The 19,403-nt window shown below is 42.0% G+C and overlaps 1 protein-coding gene across 1 annotated transcript in view; it reads right to left on the bottom strand.

Annotated features, from left to right (window-relative positions):
- LOC117308105 (acyl-coenzyme A synthetase ACSM1, mitochondrial-like) overlaps positions 1 to 19,403 on the bottom strand; it is a 43,612-nt gene that overhangs the window by 15,712 nt on the left and 8,497 nt on the right. The window contains exons 2-9 of the mRNA XM_033839890.2: positions 17,387 to 17,597; positions 14,905 to 15,112; positions 13,215 to 13,355; positions 12,288 to 12,447; positions 10,274 to 10,353; positions 7,901 to 8,024; positions 5,606 to 5,686; positions 4,961 to 5,062 (exon numbers count right to left, since the gene is read on the bottom strand). Of these exons, the coding sequence (XP_033695781.1) occupies positions 4,961 to 5,062; positions 5,606 to 5,686; positions 7,901 to 8,024; positions 10,274 to 10,353; positions 12,288 to 12,447; positions 13,215 to 13,355; positions 14,905 to 15,112; positions 17,387 to 17,597 (1,107 nt within the window). The remainder of the gene's footprint in view (positions 1 to 4,960; positions 5,063 to 5,605; positions 5,687 to 7,900; positions 8,025 to 10,273; positions 10,354 to 12,287; positions 12,448 to 13,214; positions 13,356 to 14,904; positions 15,113 to 17,386; positions 17,598 to 19,403) is intronic.

Below are 19,403 nucleotides of genomic sequence, written 5' to 3' on the forward strand. Positions count from 1 at the left end.
AAAGGGTGGCTATCTAATAATATCAGACAAAATAAACTTGAAGTTGAATACTGGCACAAGTGACAATAAATGGACATTATATATTGAAAAAAAGATTAATTCACTGAGACTATATAACATTCAGAAACATATATGCACCTAACAGCATAGTGCCAAAATATATGATGCAAACATAGACAGAATTAAAGGGAGAAATCAAAACTCCAAATTATATAAAATAAACATTGATGGAATTGAAGGGAGAATATACATTTCTACAATAACACTTGGAGAGTTCAATATATTACTTTCAATAATGGATAGAACAACCAGAAAGAAGGTCAATAATGAAGTGAAGGACTTGACTAACACTACACACCAATTGGATCTGACCGATATACAAAATACCCTGCCTAAGAACAACAGAACACACATTTTTCTCCAATGTACACGGAACATTCTACAGGATGGGTCACATAATATGCCACAAAACAAAGATTAGTACATTTTAGAAGATTGAAATCATACAAGGTATCTTATCTGATCACATAGAATGAAATTAAAAATTAACAACAAAAAGAAAAGTGAGAAATTCACAAATATGTAGAAAATTAAGCAATACAGTCTTAAACAACCAATAAGTCAAAAATGAAATCACAGGGGAAATTAGAAATTACATGGAGATAAATAACAACCAAACTACAACAGACCAAAGCTTGTGATTGTAACAAAAGCAGTGTTGCTTAGGAATTTTAAACACCTACATTAGGAAAAAAAAAAAATCTCACGTCAATAACTTAACACTTTAAGTAACAAGAAAGAGGAGCGCAAACTAAATCCAAAGCTAGCAGAAGAAGGAAATAAGTTTGGAGCTAAAATAACAAAATAGCGAATAGGAAAACAATAGAGGGAACAAATAAAGCCAAAAGTTGGTTCTTTGATAAGATCAAAATTGACAAATGTTTAGCTATATTAAGAAAAAAAGAGATGATTCAAATTATTAAAATCGGAAATGCAAGAGGAGATATTACTAGCCATTTTACATTCCAAAAAAGAAAAGTTTGTAAGAGAACACTAAAACAATTATACACCAAAAGACAGGATAATCTAGATGAAAGAGGCAAATTTCTAGAAACACATAATCTACCAAAAATAAATCATGAAGAAATAAAAAATATGAATAGACCTATAACTAGTAAGGAGATTGAATCAGTAATCAACACTCTCATCCCCCCCCACCCTGAAAAGAAAGCCCCAGACATGACGCCTTCACTGATGAAAACTCCCGAACATTTAAAGAAGAATCAATACCAATTATTCTCAAGCTCTTCCAAAAAATTGAAGGGGAGAAACAAACTCCTTAACTCAATCTATGAGGTCAGCATTACTCTGACACCAAATCCAGACAAAGATACTACAAAAAAAGAACACTACAGACCCTTATGAATAATTGGGGCAAAATTCTCAGCAAAATGCTAGCAAACAGAATTCAGCAACATATTAAAAGGATTATATACCATGTCCAAGTGGGATTTATTCCTGGTTCAACATATGAAAATCAATCAATGTAATGAACCATGCTATAGAATGACAGTGGGGGCTGGGGGACCCCACATCTATTCAATTGATGCAGAGAAAGCATTTAACAAAATTCAGTACCCTTTCATAATAAAAACACGCAGTTTATTTAATAAATAGGAATAGGAATAGAAGGAAATAGAATAGAAGGAAACTAGGAATAGAAGGAAACATCCTCAACATGATAAAGGCCATATATTTAAAAAAAAAGCATAGCTAACATCATTCTCACTGGACTGAAAGATTTTCTCTTAAGATCAGGAACAAGACAGGAGAGCCTGATCTCACCATTTCTACTAAACAAAGTATTGGAAGTTTACCCAGGTCAGTTAGGCAAGAAAAAGAAATGAGGCACCAAAATGAAACAGAATTAAAACTAGATCTGTTCACAGATAACATGATCTTACATGTACAAAACCCTAAAAAACTTTCTCTCACACACACAAATTGTTAGAGCTAATAAAGGAATTCAGCAAAGTTATAGGAAAGAAAATCAATGCACAAAACTTAAGGTGCAGTTCTATACTTTAACAATTAACAATCCAAAAAGAAAAAACATCAATAAGAATACAATACTAAGGATAAATTTAGTATAGAAGGTGAAAGACTTGTACACTGAAGATTAAAAATCACTGCTGAAAAAGAGAAAGAAGACATAAATAAATGGAAAAGCATCCCGTATTCATTGATTTGAGACAATATTAAGGTGACAATGCTGCCCAACATTATCTACAGATTCAATGCAATCCCTATAAAAATTTCAATGGTGTTTTTTCAGACATAGAAAAACCCATCCTAAAATTCACATAAAATCTCAAGGGATCCCAAAATGCAAACACAACCTTTAGAAAGGAGAAAAAAGTTGGAGGACTTAAACTCCTGATTTCAGAAACTTACTTCAAAGCTATAGCAAACAAAACAATGTGATACGTTCATAAAAAGAGACATACAGACCACTGGAAGAGCATAGAGAACCCAAAAAGTAACTCTCACATATACTGTCAATTGATTTTAGGCAAGGGTGCCAAGACTATTCAGTGGGAAAGACAGTCTTTTTAACAAATGGTGCTCGGAAACGTGGATGACCACATGCAAAAGAATGAAGTTACCTTATATCATACACAAAAATTAATTCAAAATAGATCAAAAACTTAAATGTAAGAGCTGAGCTTATGAAACTCTTGGAAGAAAACACAGAGGAAAATCTTGCCTTGGATTTCACAATGATTTCTTGAATATGACACCAAAAGCACAGGAAATAAAAGAAAAATATTGAATACATAAAATGTTCACCAAATTTGAAAACTTTGTATGTCATAGGATACTATCAAGAAAGTGAAAAGACAATGGGAGAAAATATTTGCAAAGCATATAATTTGCATATCTGATAAGGTATTAATATCCAGCCTACATAAAAAACTCTTACAACTTAGAAACAACAACAACAGAAAAATGAACAACCCAATTAAAAATGGGCAAAGAACTTGAATAGACAATTCTCCGAAGATATACAAACGGCCAATAAGAACATGAAAAGATGCTAGTCATTAGAGAAATGTCAATCAAAACCGCAATGAGTTACCACTTCAAACCCATTAGAATGGCCATTATTAAAAATAAACTGAAAATAGCAAGTGAGTGTAAGGATATGAGGAAATGAAAAGCCTTGTGCATGTGGAAAACATGTATGGCAATTCCTCAAAAAGTTAAACAGAATTACCATATGATCTAGCAATTCCATTTCTGGGTATATAACCAAAAGAAGGGAAAGCAGGGACCCAAACAGTTACTTGCACAATCAGTGTTCATAGCAGCATTATTCACAAAGGCCAAAAGGTGGAAACAACCCAAATGTCCATCAAAACTTGGTATATACATACAATGGAATATTATTCAGTCTCAAAAGATGACAGTTTGCTAAAACATGGATGAACCTTGAAAACATGGTGCTAAGTGAAATAAGCCAGACACAAAAGGGCAAATGTTGTATGATTCCACTTATATGAGGTAACTAAAATAGGCAAGTTCTTAAAGACAAAAAGTACCATTAGAGGTTACCAGCTGCGGGGAGATGGGGACTAGGCAGCTGTTGTCTAATGGGAACAGAATTGCTTCGGAGGATGGAGGAAATTGTCTGCAGATGCATGGTGGTGACGGTTGTGCAATATTGTAAATTTTACTCAGTGCTACTGAATGGTATGCTCAGGAATGGTGAAAAGGGTAAATTTTATATCATATATATATATATATATATATATATATGCCTCAATAAAAAGAAAATAAAAGAACAGAATATAAGCCCACAAATCTCAAAGGTAGAGTGACATGTCTCAATGCCATGAGAACATGTGAAATGAAGGAAATCAGTGTGGCCATATGGCAAGACATCTTTGCTAAATAAAATATGTTATGTACAATTTTTTTTAAGTCATGGCTTTGGACCATGCCAGTTCAATTTAACCAGAATCTCTGTGGTTGGATCCAAGTATTTAAAAAAACAGAATCCCTCAAATGATTCTAACGTGCAGGCAGTATTAAGAACTGCTGATCTAGATACCTGTTACTCTGTGTTCATTTTCCCTTTTATCCAACCTTTACACTATGCTACTGAGAATTAAGGCTAAGGCTTGCATGATTGCTTCTGGACAATAGTACCACAGAGGGACAGGGCCCCACCCACCCACCCAAGGCCACAGTGTGAGCACAACAGTGACACCAGTGGCTGTGACTTTGTAGAAAGGAGATGGGGTCTGAGATCAATTTCAGGGTCTGTCTACCCTTCTGTGGTCCATCTTGGAAGCTGAGGTTTTCCTCTTAGTGGGCACTGCTAGCTAGGGTTTGTCTGATGAAGAGTTACAGCAGGTTTCCTTATACTCTATTGTAGGTTTCTGTAGTTCCTGGATTTCTCATTTAGAGTTTGGGGTCCAAAACACACCACTTTGAATCCTAGGCCTGCCATTTATTTGACATGGGAAAGAAACGTTAAGCTTCTAATCTGCAGTTTCTTCCTCTTTAAAGCGGGGATAATAGCGCCCCTGGAGGCTCAGGGAGTATAATAGATTTGTTTGCACCCTGTTGGTAAGTGCGGTGGTATGATGTGAACCCAGTCAAAGCCAGCACTCTTAACCACAAAACATCACTGGACCCCAAGTCTGGTGGTTCTGAAGCCAGGCTGTTTTCTACCCCAACAGTCAGCCCATAAGTGCCAGATGGGTTATGACAGAAAGGGATGTGGGAACACACTATGAGCTTTGAGATTAATTAGAACAGGTTTCATTGACTTGGAGTGAATAAAGGAAGAAGGAAAAGTCTCAACATGCAGAGTTCAGTCCAGTCCCTTATCACCTACACAGCTCCCTGCAAGGATTCTTGGGCCGTGTGGGGGCAGATGGGGTGTCCTTACCTCATAGCACATGAAGATGCCTATGGGCCTGGTGGGCTTGATCCTGATGCCAATGTTTCCTTCAGTGTTGGGCGGCAGGATGTTGCCCTTGTCATCAATGATCTGGAGCAAGAGACCTGTGAATCCCACCCTGCAGGGATCCCCAACACTCCTGCCCCACCCAAACACTGCCTGGCTCATTCATGTGACACAGTGGGGGTTATTGGGGGAGGGGGTTGTGGTAGAGGAGCCCTGTCAGAAAATAGAATAAAACTGTCAAAAGTCTTTGAAATCAGCAAATGGTGGAAGCCAAGCCACGGGTCTATGTGTTTCATGCATATATAGACATCACAAATGTGTCTTCAAGCGAGAAAACACGGATCAGGAAAAACTAAAGGCACCCGCAGTGGAGAGAGCTGCCTGTGCTACTGCAAGTACTCTTTTCCAGGCTCGATGCATGAGGCCTCTGGCTGTCCTGGCAAGCTGCGCTCACGCCCAGGACACTGCAGTTCTCAACTGAAAACTCCCCAGGAAACTGGAGGAAAAGTAGGCGGAGAAGAGGAAGGGCAAGCGGGAGGCATGACTGGTTCTGTCACCTCGTGTCACACAGTGGTCCAACCCCAGCCGAGCACTAACTGCTCTGTGCCAATGTCTTTACCACCAGACCTGAATGTCGTAGGGTGGGATGGCCTTCCCCAAGGAACCCGGCTTGATCTTCATCCCCCGGAGAGTGCCGCAAGTTGTTCCCTGTTCGCAAAGAAGAGAACGGGGGTTGGCCAAGACTCCAGGCTAATCACAAAGCAGCAAGAATCAAACACAGCATCCTTGCTTACAGATGTCATTTGATGCTGTGCAAAGAGCCCTCGTGGAGAAGCTAGAAGCCATCGACCCCACTCTAGTCAGCAGACATTCACTGCACCTGACATGGGCTGGGCCTGAGCCCGGTGCTGGGGCTACAGAGTCCAGTGGGAGAGGCCATGAAGAAGCAGAGGAGTGAGCCCGGCTGTGGGCATGTAACGTAGGGTGTGGAGTGTCCACTGTATGCCAGGCATGTGTCCCTTTGCTGGGCAGGGCCATGAGTATATTTCACAACCATTTACTTGTAGCTGCCTCAACTGCTTCTCAGAGCTGTGCTGAGATTATTCAGATTGTTCACGTTGTTCCCCTACCCCCATGTCTTCCTGATGAACCTTATTCCTTCTTAATGGTTCTCTAAATTATCACTTTCCTAAAGTTAAGCGCTTTACACACAGAGAGACCAAGGTTTGAATCCTGACTCCACCACTCACTAGCTATGTACCAAGTAATCCCCCTTGATCTCCTCCTCTGTCAAATGGGGGTAATTATAACATTATCGCTCAGAGTGCTTGTGAGTGTGTGCCAGGCACACACCAAGTATTCAGTAAACAACTACTACTAGCTATCATTCAGGGCCTAATCAAAGGAAGTTGGGAGATTCTCTTTCTGTGGTATTTTTCCCCACACTTGTATTCCTGCTTGTCTGTTTCCCTCAGTAGATAATGAGCATTCAGAGAATAGAGATTGTCCCATCTATGTCTGCACCCCCAGCCTCTAAACACAATACCTACCTAAAAACAACAGTGACAACCATAGCTGCAATAGGGGTTAGACACTGTGGACAGAGCTTTGTATACTTTCTTTCTTTTACCTTATCATAACCTGGCAAGACTGGCATTATATTTCCATTTTGGAGATGGGGAAGCTAGACTCTGCAAGATTCAGTGATATGCCAACAGTCTCGAAGCCTATAACTGGCAAGGCTGAGATCGGAACTGGGGTCTGAGCTCCTGAGAGAGGAAGTACTTTCCCCTTTGCTATGTCACTGCTCACACTCTAATGTGGAAAATGTTGCAGAAATGAGTGAATAGGTGTGAAAATGTTTGGAGAAATAAAGCACCATCCGGGTATCGGGGAGTATTCTGTTGTTACAGATAGTTAATGCAAAGGGACTGCCGTCATGGGTGTAGCGCATAGTTCTAACCTCACCCTTCTTGTCTGAATGCAAACTGTGGACCAGCAAGGACAGACCTAGAGTCTTAACAATTCTCAAGACTGGAAGCAGACCCAATAACTGATTATTTATTTATTAATTTATGCAAAATAATGTCAGACAAGTATGTCAATTGAGACTGAAGCGGCTATTTTGCTGCAGGCCCTGAGAAGACAATCATACCTCTGTCAGGTAAAGGGATGATAGGGAAGTAGGGGAAAGTGGCTCTGTCCAGCATCGGAAATGCATTGAAAATGTGTTAGAAGTGAGATACCTGCCCACACTATCATGGATAAAGTCCTTGAGATTCAAGACATGCATGATTCTTTGAATGCCCCGCCCACCTGACTGGTCAGTGATCCTCTTTGGGATCACAGTGTGTGTGTCTGTGTGTGTGTGTGCGTGCGTGCGTGCGTGTGTGTGTGTGTGTGTGTGTGTGTGTGTGGCGTGTATATAGAAGATCTCTCCTCCTGCTAGTTTCTCACCATCAAAGCTGTGTGCTCTCCTCATAAACACCCAGAAATGAACTAGTGAACTTCCGGGGCTAGCTCCAGCCTGCTCCTGTGGTTGCTGCCTAGGAAGGGACGGTGAAGTGGACAGGACTTGCAGTGGTGGCTTCCATGTCTCTGGAGAGTGCCTTCTATGCCAGTGCCCCTCCTGGGCTCCCTTAATTATAACTAATTATCACAGGTACAGTGGCACCATGTCCTTAGACCCCTTTCTAAGTTTTTGTCCGATAGTTTTCAGCACATGGGTCTTTTGACAAGTTGATGAGCTGCAACTGTCCTTTCTGCAAATTTATTTGGGACAAATAAGCCAGAGCTCTGGAGCCTCCCACTGGCTTTGAGCAATGCTGTGTGCTCTGCACACACTCATAGCAGGATTCAGCTCATCTGCTGGGCTCAGTGGACGAGCACATCCTGACTGGCCCAGAGGGACCCTTCACCTACCGTTTCTGACTGTCCGTAGGCCTGGTAGAGCAGAACGCCTGTCTGTCTTCTCCACAGCTCTTGCTCCTCGGGCAGCAGGGCCTCCCCACCGGTACAGCAGTGCTCCAGGGTGGGGAACCTGAGGCTGAGGGGAAGGCAAGGTGTCAACAGAGCCTCCGCAGATTGGGCTTGGGCGCTCTGCCCCAGGCCCAGGGAGAGCTCAGAGCATTGTCAACTGGATCATTCATCCTTCTGCTTCTTCGCTTTCTTACTTGCCTTCTGGGCATTTTCCTGGTGGTCAAGTCCAAGTGGAAGTCATTTCCTGTTGGTACCTGTTAACTCATCTGGCAGGGGTAGGTGGTGGTGGTGGTGAGGCTAATGGGTTAAATCAGGGAGATCAGGACTGAATAAGGATGTTGATGTAACAAGAGGGAGAAGTGTGCTTGGAACACATTCTAAGCATTCTACATGGCTAAGAGGGATATTTTTGTAAACCATAAGGGCTGAGGGATAAGACCCCAAGGATATGCTAGGATGGTAATAGAACTGTACCGCCTTCTGGGAAGAGTGGGCTTATGTGAACTGAAGGCCTTTTGTGTTTCTGGCTGGAGAACGCAAATTTGGGGTTAGAAATGAATTGCTCGGGACATCAAGGAAGACCGGGGTTCATGTAAGTGAAGAGAAGGAGGATCACAGGTAACTTCCCTGAGAGTAGGAATTTGGGAGAGAACAGAAAAGTCTGCTGTGAATATTTGCAGTAGTTTGCTAGGTACGTTGTGCGATGTAAATCCTCTCATCTATTTTCCCCATGAAGATTTCCATAAATAATACAAAAACCATCACAAAATAATGATGGATTCCCTGAAGGAAATGGGTAGAAGTGATTGGGGTCTTAGTACCACTTTGCCCGGGGCTGAGCTGAGCCAGCTTGTAGGGCTGAGGGAGGTGGCAGAATCCCTTGTCACCCTCTGCTCATATATACAGAGCCTGTAGTGACGGACAGCAGGGCTGGCTTCATGGAGGGTATGTTCCTCATTCTTCTTGAGCTTTATCCAAAGTACATAAAATGGGCAGAGTCTCCAACAGAGTCAATATTCATGCCCTGGTTGAATTTGTATGGGGTTTGTTCACCATCTCAAGAACGTGGCAACAAGTAGCTGTAATATGAGCTTTGAAATACAGTTGGAAACATAATTCTGTCAGATTGAGGGTTCATGAATAAAATCAAGCTGTATTTCAGTTATCTTCATAAATTGAACTCCTTGGTATTTTAAGTCTTTTATGTCTAAAACATGTTAGCTCTGATTCTGAAGTAGCCATTTCAATTTCAGAGTCGCTAAAAGATACATAAACAATCATAAGGTTCAAAGAGCAGATTTCAGATGAGCTAAAAATTAATCCACAAACACGGGGAAATGCAAAAATAAAATGACAGTGTGATACTACATGCCCATCAGATTGGCAAAAATTAAAACCTGGACAAAAACAAATATTGTCAGAGATGTGGAACAATGGGAATGCTCCTACCCTGCTAGGGTGAGCATACCTTGGTTCAAAACTTTGGAAAATAAGGTAGTAGGTGCAATGTCAGTGTGACCTAGCAATTCCTCTCCCAGAGAAGATCTACAGCAACGTGTGTTTACGTGTTTATGTACATGTTCAAAAATTCAATGCAGCATTAATCATCAATAGTCCCAAACTGAAAACTACCCAAATGCCCAATAATAGACCTGAGTTAAAATGTGCTACTTTCATAAAATGTAATGTTATACAGCAATGAAAATTAACTCCAGCATTATTTAACAACACGGACACTTCTTAGAAACATAATGTTGAAAAAAGAAGCAGATATTACAGAATAATGTACGATTACATGAAGCTCAAAAGCAAGTAAAGTAGAATAATTTGTCTAGGGATATTTCCTGTGTAAACTATGAGGGAAAATGAGGAAATGAACCATAAAAGCCAAGACAGTGGATTCCTTCAGTGGAGATGGAGAGGCATGAGGAGGTCTCTGGGGACACTGGCCATGTCCTATTTTTGGGCCTTCGGTGAGCAGTTACATAGCTGTTTTATTTTCAACAATTCATTAATCTGTAAATGTATATATTATATAGTTTTCTGTATGTTTATTTCATAACAAAATGTTTATAAAAGTAAAAACCCACAATGATGCAAGACTCACTCAGTGTTTCGTTTGGTTCCCTGAATCCTGTTTAAAGAACCAATTAGACTAGCTGCTAAATATCACCACCAACATTTACCCCCCACCACACACACACACACAGTATCCTCAAAGAACCATAGCTAAAATCAGTCAGACCACAGTGCATCAGATTACTTAAAATCCTACCCGAAGATTCCTGTTACCAACCGCAACCACACCTACCATACCTGGTGGAATTCTGCTGCAGAATCATTCGAAATACAGAGGGCGCAGCAAAGCATTGGGTAATAGGGTATTTGAATAAAGTCTAGAAAGTTAGGAGAGAAAAAATTTTATTTTTGCAATTAAGATTTAAAACATAGATTTGTTATTAGCATTTTAATTCTGACCTCTCCTCTAGGAGAGCCCATTTATTCATCTGTTAATTCTTTCAGTATACCTACATTGAGCATGAATTCCGTACATGGTATTTGTCAGGTACGACTGGAGCAACACAAGAAAGTCTAAGTTGAGGGGATGGGTAGGGAGGGAATGAAGGGAAAGTTTTGTTTTGTGAATTTGAATGGTAAAATTTTAATTTAACATTTTTCGTTTTAGTCATCATCTCCCATCTTCAATAGGAGAGACTGAAACCAAGTAAGTTAAAAAGTTTATTTTTAAAAATACACGAAAGTAATAATTGTAAAGTAAATTAAACAATTGAACTTTCAAATGCAGGGTTTGGGGTAAATTTGTAGACTCAGTTCTTTGAAATAATTCAAGCTTAAAATACACTGAGACTGTGGGGACACCCCTTGTAGGGGAAGGAGAATTAGACCTGGTGGGGGAAGGAGAGAGGTGGATTCATTGTGGTTTGTGCAGTTTTATGCCTCAGAGACCGGCAGGATGCAGGCAGAAAATAATGACGGAGAGGCAGATGTTGACATAGGGGCAGGGAATGAGAAGTGGGAGGTACAGTTTCAGGTGCTGGAGGGATGAGCAGATGAACTTAACCAACCAGCAGAAAAACAGGTGGAAACTAGCCTGGAGGGAGGACTGGACAGTTTTGGGAGCCACCCGAGTGGACGTACCTGCTGGAGAAATGGAAGTACAGGAAGCTGCTTAGAGGGGAGGGAAAGTTGAGGGCAGAGCCTTGGATGACTACGGTGTTCAGGGGTGAGCTGGGGGAACTGGCGGTAGCTGTAGCAAGTGGAGAATGTTCTGTGGAGCAATCTGACCTTAAGGGAGGAGAGACGGGGCTGGTCCAAGGTGTACCAGGGTGAAGGGCAGGTGTTCTTAGGATGAGGAACTTTGAATATGTTTATGGACTGAGGGAGTAGAGTCAATGAAAAGTGAGAGATTGCAAATACAGGAGAAAAGGTTTAATGAGTTAAAGATTAATAGAGAGGGGCTCCAAACACAAGGGCAGGGAAAAGAACAGGATCGGCAGCAGGTGTCGGGAGGGAGTTGGACGTTGAGAGGTGAAGGGGCAGGTCTGCCTCTGAGACAGAAAGCAGGGGAGTGAGCGGAGACACAAAGACAATTTTTAAGTGAAGAGAAATACGTTGAAGGAGTTCACGCAGGTGACCTCAGTTATTATCATGGTGTATGCACAACAGCAACTGCTACCACTTACTGAGTGTTCTCTCTGGGCTAGTCTCAGGGCTAAGCACTTTACACACCTTTCCTATGTCGTCTCATTAATATTCCCAACAATTTTGTGGAAATAGTAACCATTAAGACTCTCATTTTACAGATAAGGAAACTGAAGCTCAGAGTGGTAAGCAAACCACTAATAAATGTCAATCATGGGATACGAAACTAGATCTGTCATATTCCAAGGCCTTTGTTTCTAAATATGTCATTAAATTGAGTAGCCACACAAATACAACATTCACACACCAGCTACCTGGCCCTGGTAGAGCCAGGATCCAGGATCCAGGAGACCTGAGCTTGTTCTGTTTGCTTTCATTTCTCAAAACGTATATTCTGGTTCCCAGGTCCACAAAGTCTCATCCATAGGTCTAGGGAAAGGTTTGGAATATGTGTTTTCTTCAAAGTTACCTCTTGATGTAATTCTGATACGATGATTGATTCAGTGCTTCACACTTTGAGAAACCCAGAGCCAGGGTTATATTATGCTAAGAGTTATACTAAGAGGCTTCTTTGCTAATCAAGTATTTTCTCAGTTGGATCCAGTTTTTGAACTCGAAATGAGTTTTTTCTGGGAGTTTGTTGATATCGAAAGGTTCGTCTTCTTACCTGTACAATGACCTTGGGGTCAAACTGGGGCAGATGATGGACAAAGACTGTAGACCCCGCTGTCCATGGTTCAAGCAGAGACCCTCCAACAGCCAGAATCCAGCCTGTGTCTGACAGGCACCAGAGGACATCAGACGTCTTCAGCTGCAGTAATTTCCTGCTAACTCCAAAATACAGTTAGCCTCAGATACTATTCTGACTACTATACTATCCTTCCCTTCTCTCCACCCGCATTCCTCCAGGATTTTGCTACTCAGTTGTTATCATTAGCACAGATACCAACTATCTACAAAAAGCCTTCTCTGTCCCCCTGGTCTGGTTAATAAGGTACAAAGTATATAGAACGTGGTCTGGTTTGAATATTACTAGTTGGGGGATGGAGAGAAGGGAGAAGAGTTTGGTTTAAAACCAATTAAATGGCTAATCCAGTTTCAGCCTCTATGTTTGTTCCAGGTTAGGGCAGTGGCTTGGAGTGGCTTAGTTCCAGGTATTATTTTTCCCTAACAGTTCATGACTGGGAAACTCTATGCCGGATTTGTCCACAATCAAGGAGAGGAGAGGACCTGTCACATAAGGTCACATTGCTGGAGCATTTTATCTTTCCCCACCAAACCCTGGAACTACTGACAGGGACACAGGGTCTTGTCATTTGTGTGGTTTGCAGAATGCCTGCTGTTTCCACCCACATCTCCTCCATGCCTCCTGTAAAGGTGCTCAGGCAGGACCCAAATGTGCCTCCTTTGTCATTCAGATGCCTCTGTCAGCCTATACTTCTCATACCCTTAGGGGTCTGAACCAAAGAGAGCAGAAAGCATACAGCACGGGGTCAATTCCACCAAGAGCTCCTTTCCCAGCACGTACACATATACAAACACACTTCACCCCAGATCTGTGGCCCAGCTTCTAAGCTGGTGCCCTCTCTCCTACCATGAAGGGAAGAAGGATCGCAAAGCAAGTCCATGGCTGTGCTTTGCCATCTTGGGGAAGCCTGTGGTCCCACTGGTGAAGAAGATGGCCATTGGGTCCAGGGTCTTTGACTTAATACAGGTGTGAACTGGGGATTCTGATCTGCAAAGGGATTCAATACAAAAGGACAGAAGTCATGTTTCCTGTTTTTCCATCCTCTGGGGAAGCAAAAGAAGCAATATGAGTCTTGGAGTCAGAAAACTGGGGTTTGCAACTCCCAGTATTAGGCACCAAACAAAGTTTATGGGTGACTTGGATAGGTGGACTGACATTTCTTCATTTTAAAAAGTGGGGAAAATATGATGGATTATTTTTACTTTAATAAACATTGAAATAGTATTTCCAATGATTCCACACAATGCTCTAAATGATCTACAAATAAGAACTCATTCAATCTTCAGAGCAACCCTAAGAGGCAAGTACTGCTTTTATGCCCATTTTGTAGATGAGGGAACTGAGGCTCAGAGAGGTTAGGTAACTTACCTGAAGACATATAGCCAGCAAGTTGCAGAGCCAGGATTCAAACTCAGACAGTGCGATCCATATACTATGCTTTTAGTCACACTGCTAACCTTGTATTTTACACAGACTAGCTTCACGGGAATTTAACCTCATAAACTTGGTGTTGAAGGGTGGGAAAGAGAAAGCTAGGGAGAACGACAGTGTAAGGAATGTATACATGTACATCTGCCCTAGCATGAGCTAGAGGTGGAAGGTAGAATTCGTAGCTCCCTCCGTCGGCCTCGGTTCTTGGGGAGCTTCTCCTTGGCCGAGAGTCTCTTTCTTGGGCCTATTACAATTGTAAATGCAAGCTTCCTACAGTACTCAGTCAGAGAGGCTGCAAGCAATCCCAGTGCTGCAGGGAGCCCTGGCTCTTGTGGAGAAATGATACCATACTGAGTCTGGGAAATTTAGGCGAGTTTTAATGAGTATTCTTTGTTTAAGCTATTTTAATCTAATTCTCTGACTTTAGAATCTAGCATAAGATGTGATTTCACTGTAATATTTGCCCTTGGGGGTTGAAGTAAAGAGCTTTAAAAACTGTGGAATTACTTCAAGAAAACAAATCCAGCATGGTTTGTGTGTGATATGAAAAATGCCTGAAGACTTGCAGAATCAGAGTTTTGGAGGTGGAGGGGTCTTTCTTACCTTTAGCACTTCCCTAACTTTTCCTTCAAGGCGTCCCTATAGACACCCACCCCCTAGGACATGGAAAGTGTTTGCTCCCAAAGCTGCCTGTCATTTTTTTCTCAGTCTCAAGTTTCACCTTAAAAATTCATCTGAACCTTTTGTTCAGCTTCTTTAATTGTTTATTATTTACATAAAAATAATATTTCAGATTCCCCACCTACAAGGAACATGCAACACAATAACCCTCTGACTTTACACATCTCCTTTGCACAGGGGTGATTATATTTTAGTGAGAGAGCCATAGAAGTTCAATTTCCCCATTTTATACATAAAACAATTGCAGCGAAGAGAGGAGTAGGAACTAGCCCAGAGTTGCACAGCAAATCAGTGACATAGCTGTGAAGAGAAGCTCAGACCTGGTGAGCTTCCTCCCACTGGCTGCTTCTGTACCAGCACTAGGCAGTGAGTGGCTTTCTCCTGCCATTCCTCAGAAAGCACATTCATCAGACCAGAAACTCACCTAATCAGTGATCGGAAGTCCAGCCACCCTTTACGGCTGTGGTCAGACACCAGGAGCTTGGTTTTCAGAGCAGGACACTCAGAAGCCACAGAATCCACCTCTGGGGCAAGGGTATCTGTGGTCACGATGCCCTTGGCTTTAGACACTTGTAGTCGGTAGAGAATGTCCTTGGCCTTCATCTGGGTGGTCCCTGGCATGAAGATGATCCCTAGGGATGAGAAAGAAACTGCCTGTTCTGGTATCTCTTTCACAGCCTCACATCCTTGGCTGTCAGATCTGGTTTATCTGCAAAGAAATCCCTTAACTTCTTGGTATGCAAAGGATGGTCCACAGCATCAACACCCCCTAAGACACAGAATCTCACCCCCCACCCCAAACTTACTGAATCAGAATCTGCATTTTAACAAGGTCTCCAAGGGATTTCTATGCACATTAAAATTGGAAAAGCCTGCCCTAATAATTTCTACTCTAAATGGATCTAGCCAGTAGACAGGTGAGTCCTTCTTTATAAAAATTTACACAGGATCTGGGAAAGATACAAGTAGGACAGTGTCCCTGACTCTGCCTCCCTGCCCCCATTTTTCTCCTCTCACTTCCTTCTCTGTCATCGTGAATCTCTTGTCATCTGTTGTCATCATTCCTTGTGTCATCTTGAATTTCCTCTCTTTCCTTCGTTCGTCATACCCAAAGTTAACTACAATGTCCTTTGAATTTTTCTACTTTCCCTTCCATCTTCCATCACCAACAATTAGCTCAAGTCTTTGTGTGCCCCTATTGCATTCTAATTTCTCCACCAGATGCCCTGTCCTGAATCTTCCTACTACCCACCTTCCATATTATTAGCCTGCTTAGTTCCAGAGAGCACTGACTTTTTCCCCTCCACATTTCTTCTCCCCACTAACACCTGGACCCTGTCTCCAGGAAAACACCACACTCCCCATCCTGACTCTGAGGGCACTGCTCACTCTCCATCTTTCTCTCGCACAACTCTATTCTCTATTTCAAGATGACCATTCTTCGTATAGGCTACTCCTGACTCTAAGCATTTCCATGTGCTATGACCATTCTTGGAATTTCCGTCCTTTGCTTCTACTCCTCTTTAATTCTTCTTATCCCAGAGGTCTCAAGTCATGTCTTGGGTTTCTCATGGACCATCTCTTCACTATACAGATGGCATGGCTTCTCTATACTCCCTCAGCCACTGCTGTTAATTCTTGATCTTGACGGATTAATCAACTATTTGTGAGAAAACATGAGACAGAGAATATGTGACCAAGAGCACGACATATTGTTGCATGAGCATGCATTATAGAACAACTGAAGTGATTCGAAAAAGAATCCATGAGTCCCACACTGATTATATAGATTAATGCATAGATAAGCAATTAAAAGGGAAAGGAAAATCTCTATAGAAGAATGCCAACTAATAAATATAGAGGGAATGATATAAATAGAAAATCCTAATAAAAGACCACCATTAAAATATTCAATTCAGTCAAGAATCATCAGTGGATTCTCAAACCATAAAGTGAAAGACAGTTGGGGAACAGGATATTCACACAGTCCCATAAATATTATACGACAGATTACTTACTAACTACAAAAGGAAAAGGTACCTCTACAAAGGTGGATACTACCTTTCTAAAGTGATAATATCAATGATATTAGGGCAAACCAACTTTATATATCCCCAATGTGAGGCACCAAGGAAGACACAATGTTGCCCTTCTAGTGCCTGGGCTAAAAATGTCTAACCTGAAGATAATCATGAAGAAGGAGTCAGAAATACACATTTTGATGGACCTTCTGCAAAACAACTGGCTTAGACGCTTCAAAATTGTCATCGTCATGTAGACAGTGTAGAACGTAGAGAAACATTCTAGATTAAAGGAGACGGGGGAGATATAACAACTAAATGCAATGCATTGGATTTTTGATTTAAACCAAATAAATGCTATAAAGGACATTATTGGGAGAATCGAAGAATTTTGACGGTGGATGTATATCGGGTAACTCTATTGCATCAGTGTTAAACTTCTTGTGTGATAACTCTGCTGTGGTCATGTGAAGGAAATGTCTTGGATCTTAGCAGATGCATGCTGCAGTGTTTATCTGGTGTTTATGGGTGTCACAGTGTCTGCAACTGATTCTTAAATGACTCACTGGGAGAGAGGGCTCGAATATGGGAAAACGTTAACAATTGATGAATCTTATAAAGAAGCAAGAATGTCTGAGACCGTGTAAGAGAAAGTGTGTGTGTGTGTGTGAGAGAGAGAGAGAGAGAGAGCGAGAATTATGACATTGTGTTTGAGAGGGTGTGAGTATAAGGGAGAGAGTGGATGAGAAGGAGTAAAATAATATTTGAGTGAGTCTGAGAAAAAGAAAGACTGTGAAGAAGAAAAATTGGGGGGAAGAGAAAACACCTAGTATTTCAGGACAAACTGGCTCTAGGTGAGCCCAAAGGTCTGCTTGGGTCACTGACCTGTTCGGATGCAGGCCACGATCACCAGCCACCACTCAGGCACTCGAGGCAGAATCAAGGCTAGATGGTCTCCCTCCTGGAGGCCACAGGTCTGTGTGAAGACGTTGGCTGCACGACGGGTTAGGTCTGTCATCTCTCTGAAACTCCACTTCACTTCATCCCCTTGATTATTCACCCACCACAGGGCTGGGTTTGGACCTCTCTTGCCTTCCTGGTTAGGATAATATGCTACATGTTATTTCCTGATTCAAAGGAAAGGGGCACTAATGTGGCCAATCCACTACCACAGTCACATTCCGCTGTGAGTGTAGCTCAAGGTCTGAGATCCCATTTTAAAGCATTTATAGCGCCAAGAGAAGTTGGGGGGAGGTGTGATCCAGCCAACGTCTTCGGGTCTGCTGTAACCCCCTCGTCTTAAGTCACATAAAACCATGAAGAGCCTTCATGTTACTTATTGAAGACTTACAATTTTATTCCCCATGTGTCTGCCTTAGTTCCACATGGACAGTAGGTTACTCTCTGTGCCTCAGTTTTCTCACCTATGAAAAGGGTATAATAATGCTACCTAGAATGTAGTAAAGTTCAAATTAATTATTTTAAAAGGTCAAGTGAGTATAACAGTGCCTGGAATATAGTAGGTGCTCAATAAAATTACTGCTGTTATTGTTATTACAACAAAATAAAAGAGGATAATTTAATTCCTAAATATTTGGGGAAATTATTTTTTAAATTTATGTACCTCAAGAGGTGCAAGAAGTCAGTCCTGGAAACTCCAGGGCCTTTTTCCCTCACAAAAACATCAAGTAAACAACAATAGACTAAGATGCCTTTGTAGGAATTTAGAAAAGAGTCACAAACCCACAGCAACCAACAAATGCCCAAACAATAAAAAGTCATAATCAGAATGGTAAGAAATTTTGTGGTGATTTTGCTTATTCTTGCACCACCCGCTCTCTGATGTGGTACAGTGTAGTCAGAGGAAGCCACCCAATTCCCAGCCCCTCCCCTGGGATAGATGAAAAAGATTGAAACTTGTGTGCAACGTTCTGGCTAGTCTGGAGGCGGCCTTAGGCACTGGTTTCTGTCTTGACTGACTTGGAGCTCAGATGGGTATGATGGCATATTGGAGGTATCCTAAAACAGTGGCAAATGTCACAGTGTGTGGAAATTGTAGACCTGTGGTTACCTAGGGATTAGAGACTACAGACAAAAAAGAAGAGAATATTTAAGTCCCCCATAAGCCGCAGACTTTTTTTTTTTTGCGGTACATGTGCTTCTCACTGTTGTGGCCTCTCCCGTTGCAGAGCACAGGCTCTGGATGCGCAGGCTCAGCGGCCATGGCTCACGGGCCCATCTGCTCCACGGCATGCGGGATCTTCCCGGACCGGGGCACGAACCCATGTTCCCTGCATCAGCAGGAGGACTCTCAACCACTGCGCCACCAGGGAAGCCCCCTAGGGAGACTTTTTTTGCGGTACGCGGGCCTCTCACTGTTGTGGCCTCCTCCGCTGCAGAGCACAAGCTCCGAACGCGCAGGCTCAGCGGCCATGGCTCACGGGCCCAGCCGCTCCGAGGCATGTGGGATCTTCCCGGACCGGGGCACGAACCTGCGTCTGCTGCATCGGCAGGCGGACTCTCAACCCCTGCGCCACCAGGGAAGCCCGCCCTAGGGAGACTTTTAAGAAAATTAAAACTTTAAACAGCAGCCAAAACTAGAAAAAAAAAAAAAAAAAGCACATGCACAGGACCAGGAAAGACACATGCCAGAGAAGACCTTAAGTTTTCGTACTGAGCAGATTATTGAAGGTCTTTCCCTGCATGGAGCCAGGCTGCAAAGACTGAGAGAGGAGGCTATTTTTTTTAAATATGCAATTTTTAACAACAGATCACAAGGTCTACAAAGAAAAAGAGAAGCAGCCTATTCGAAGTAACTACTTGAATCTCCAGGAACTGACCCTAAAGAGACATAGGCTGCAGTTACTAGACAAAGATTTTTTTTTTAAATTTTATTTATTTA

The sequence above is a fragment of the Tursiops truncatus genome, chromosome 15 (genome assembly GCF_011762595.2).
Source record: "Tursiops truncatus isolate mTurTru1 chromosome 15, mTurTru1.mat.Y, whole genome shotgun sequence".
Classification (NCBI taxonomy): Eukaryota; Metazoa; Chordata; class Mammalia; order Artiodactyla; family Delphinidae; genus Tursiops; species Tursiops truncatus.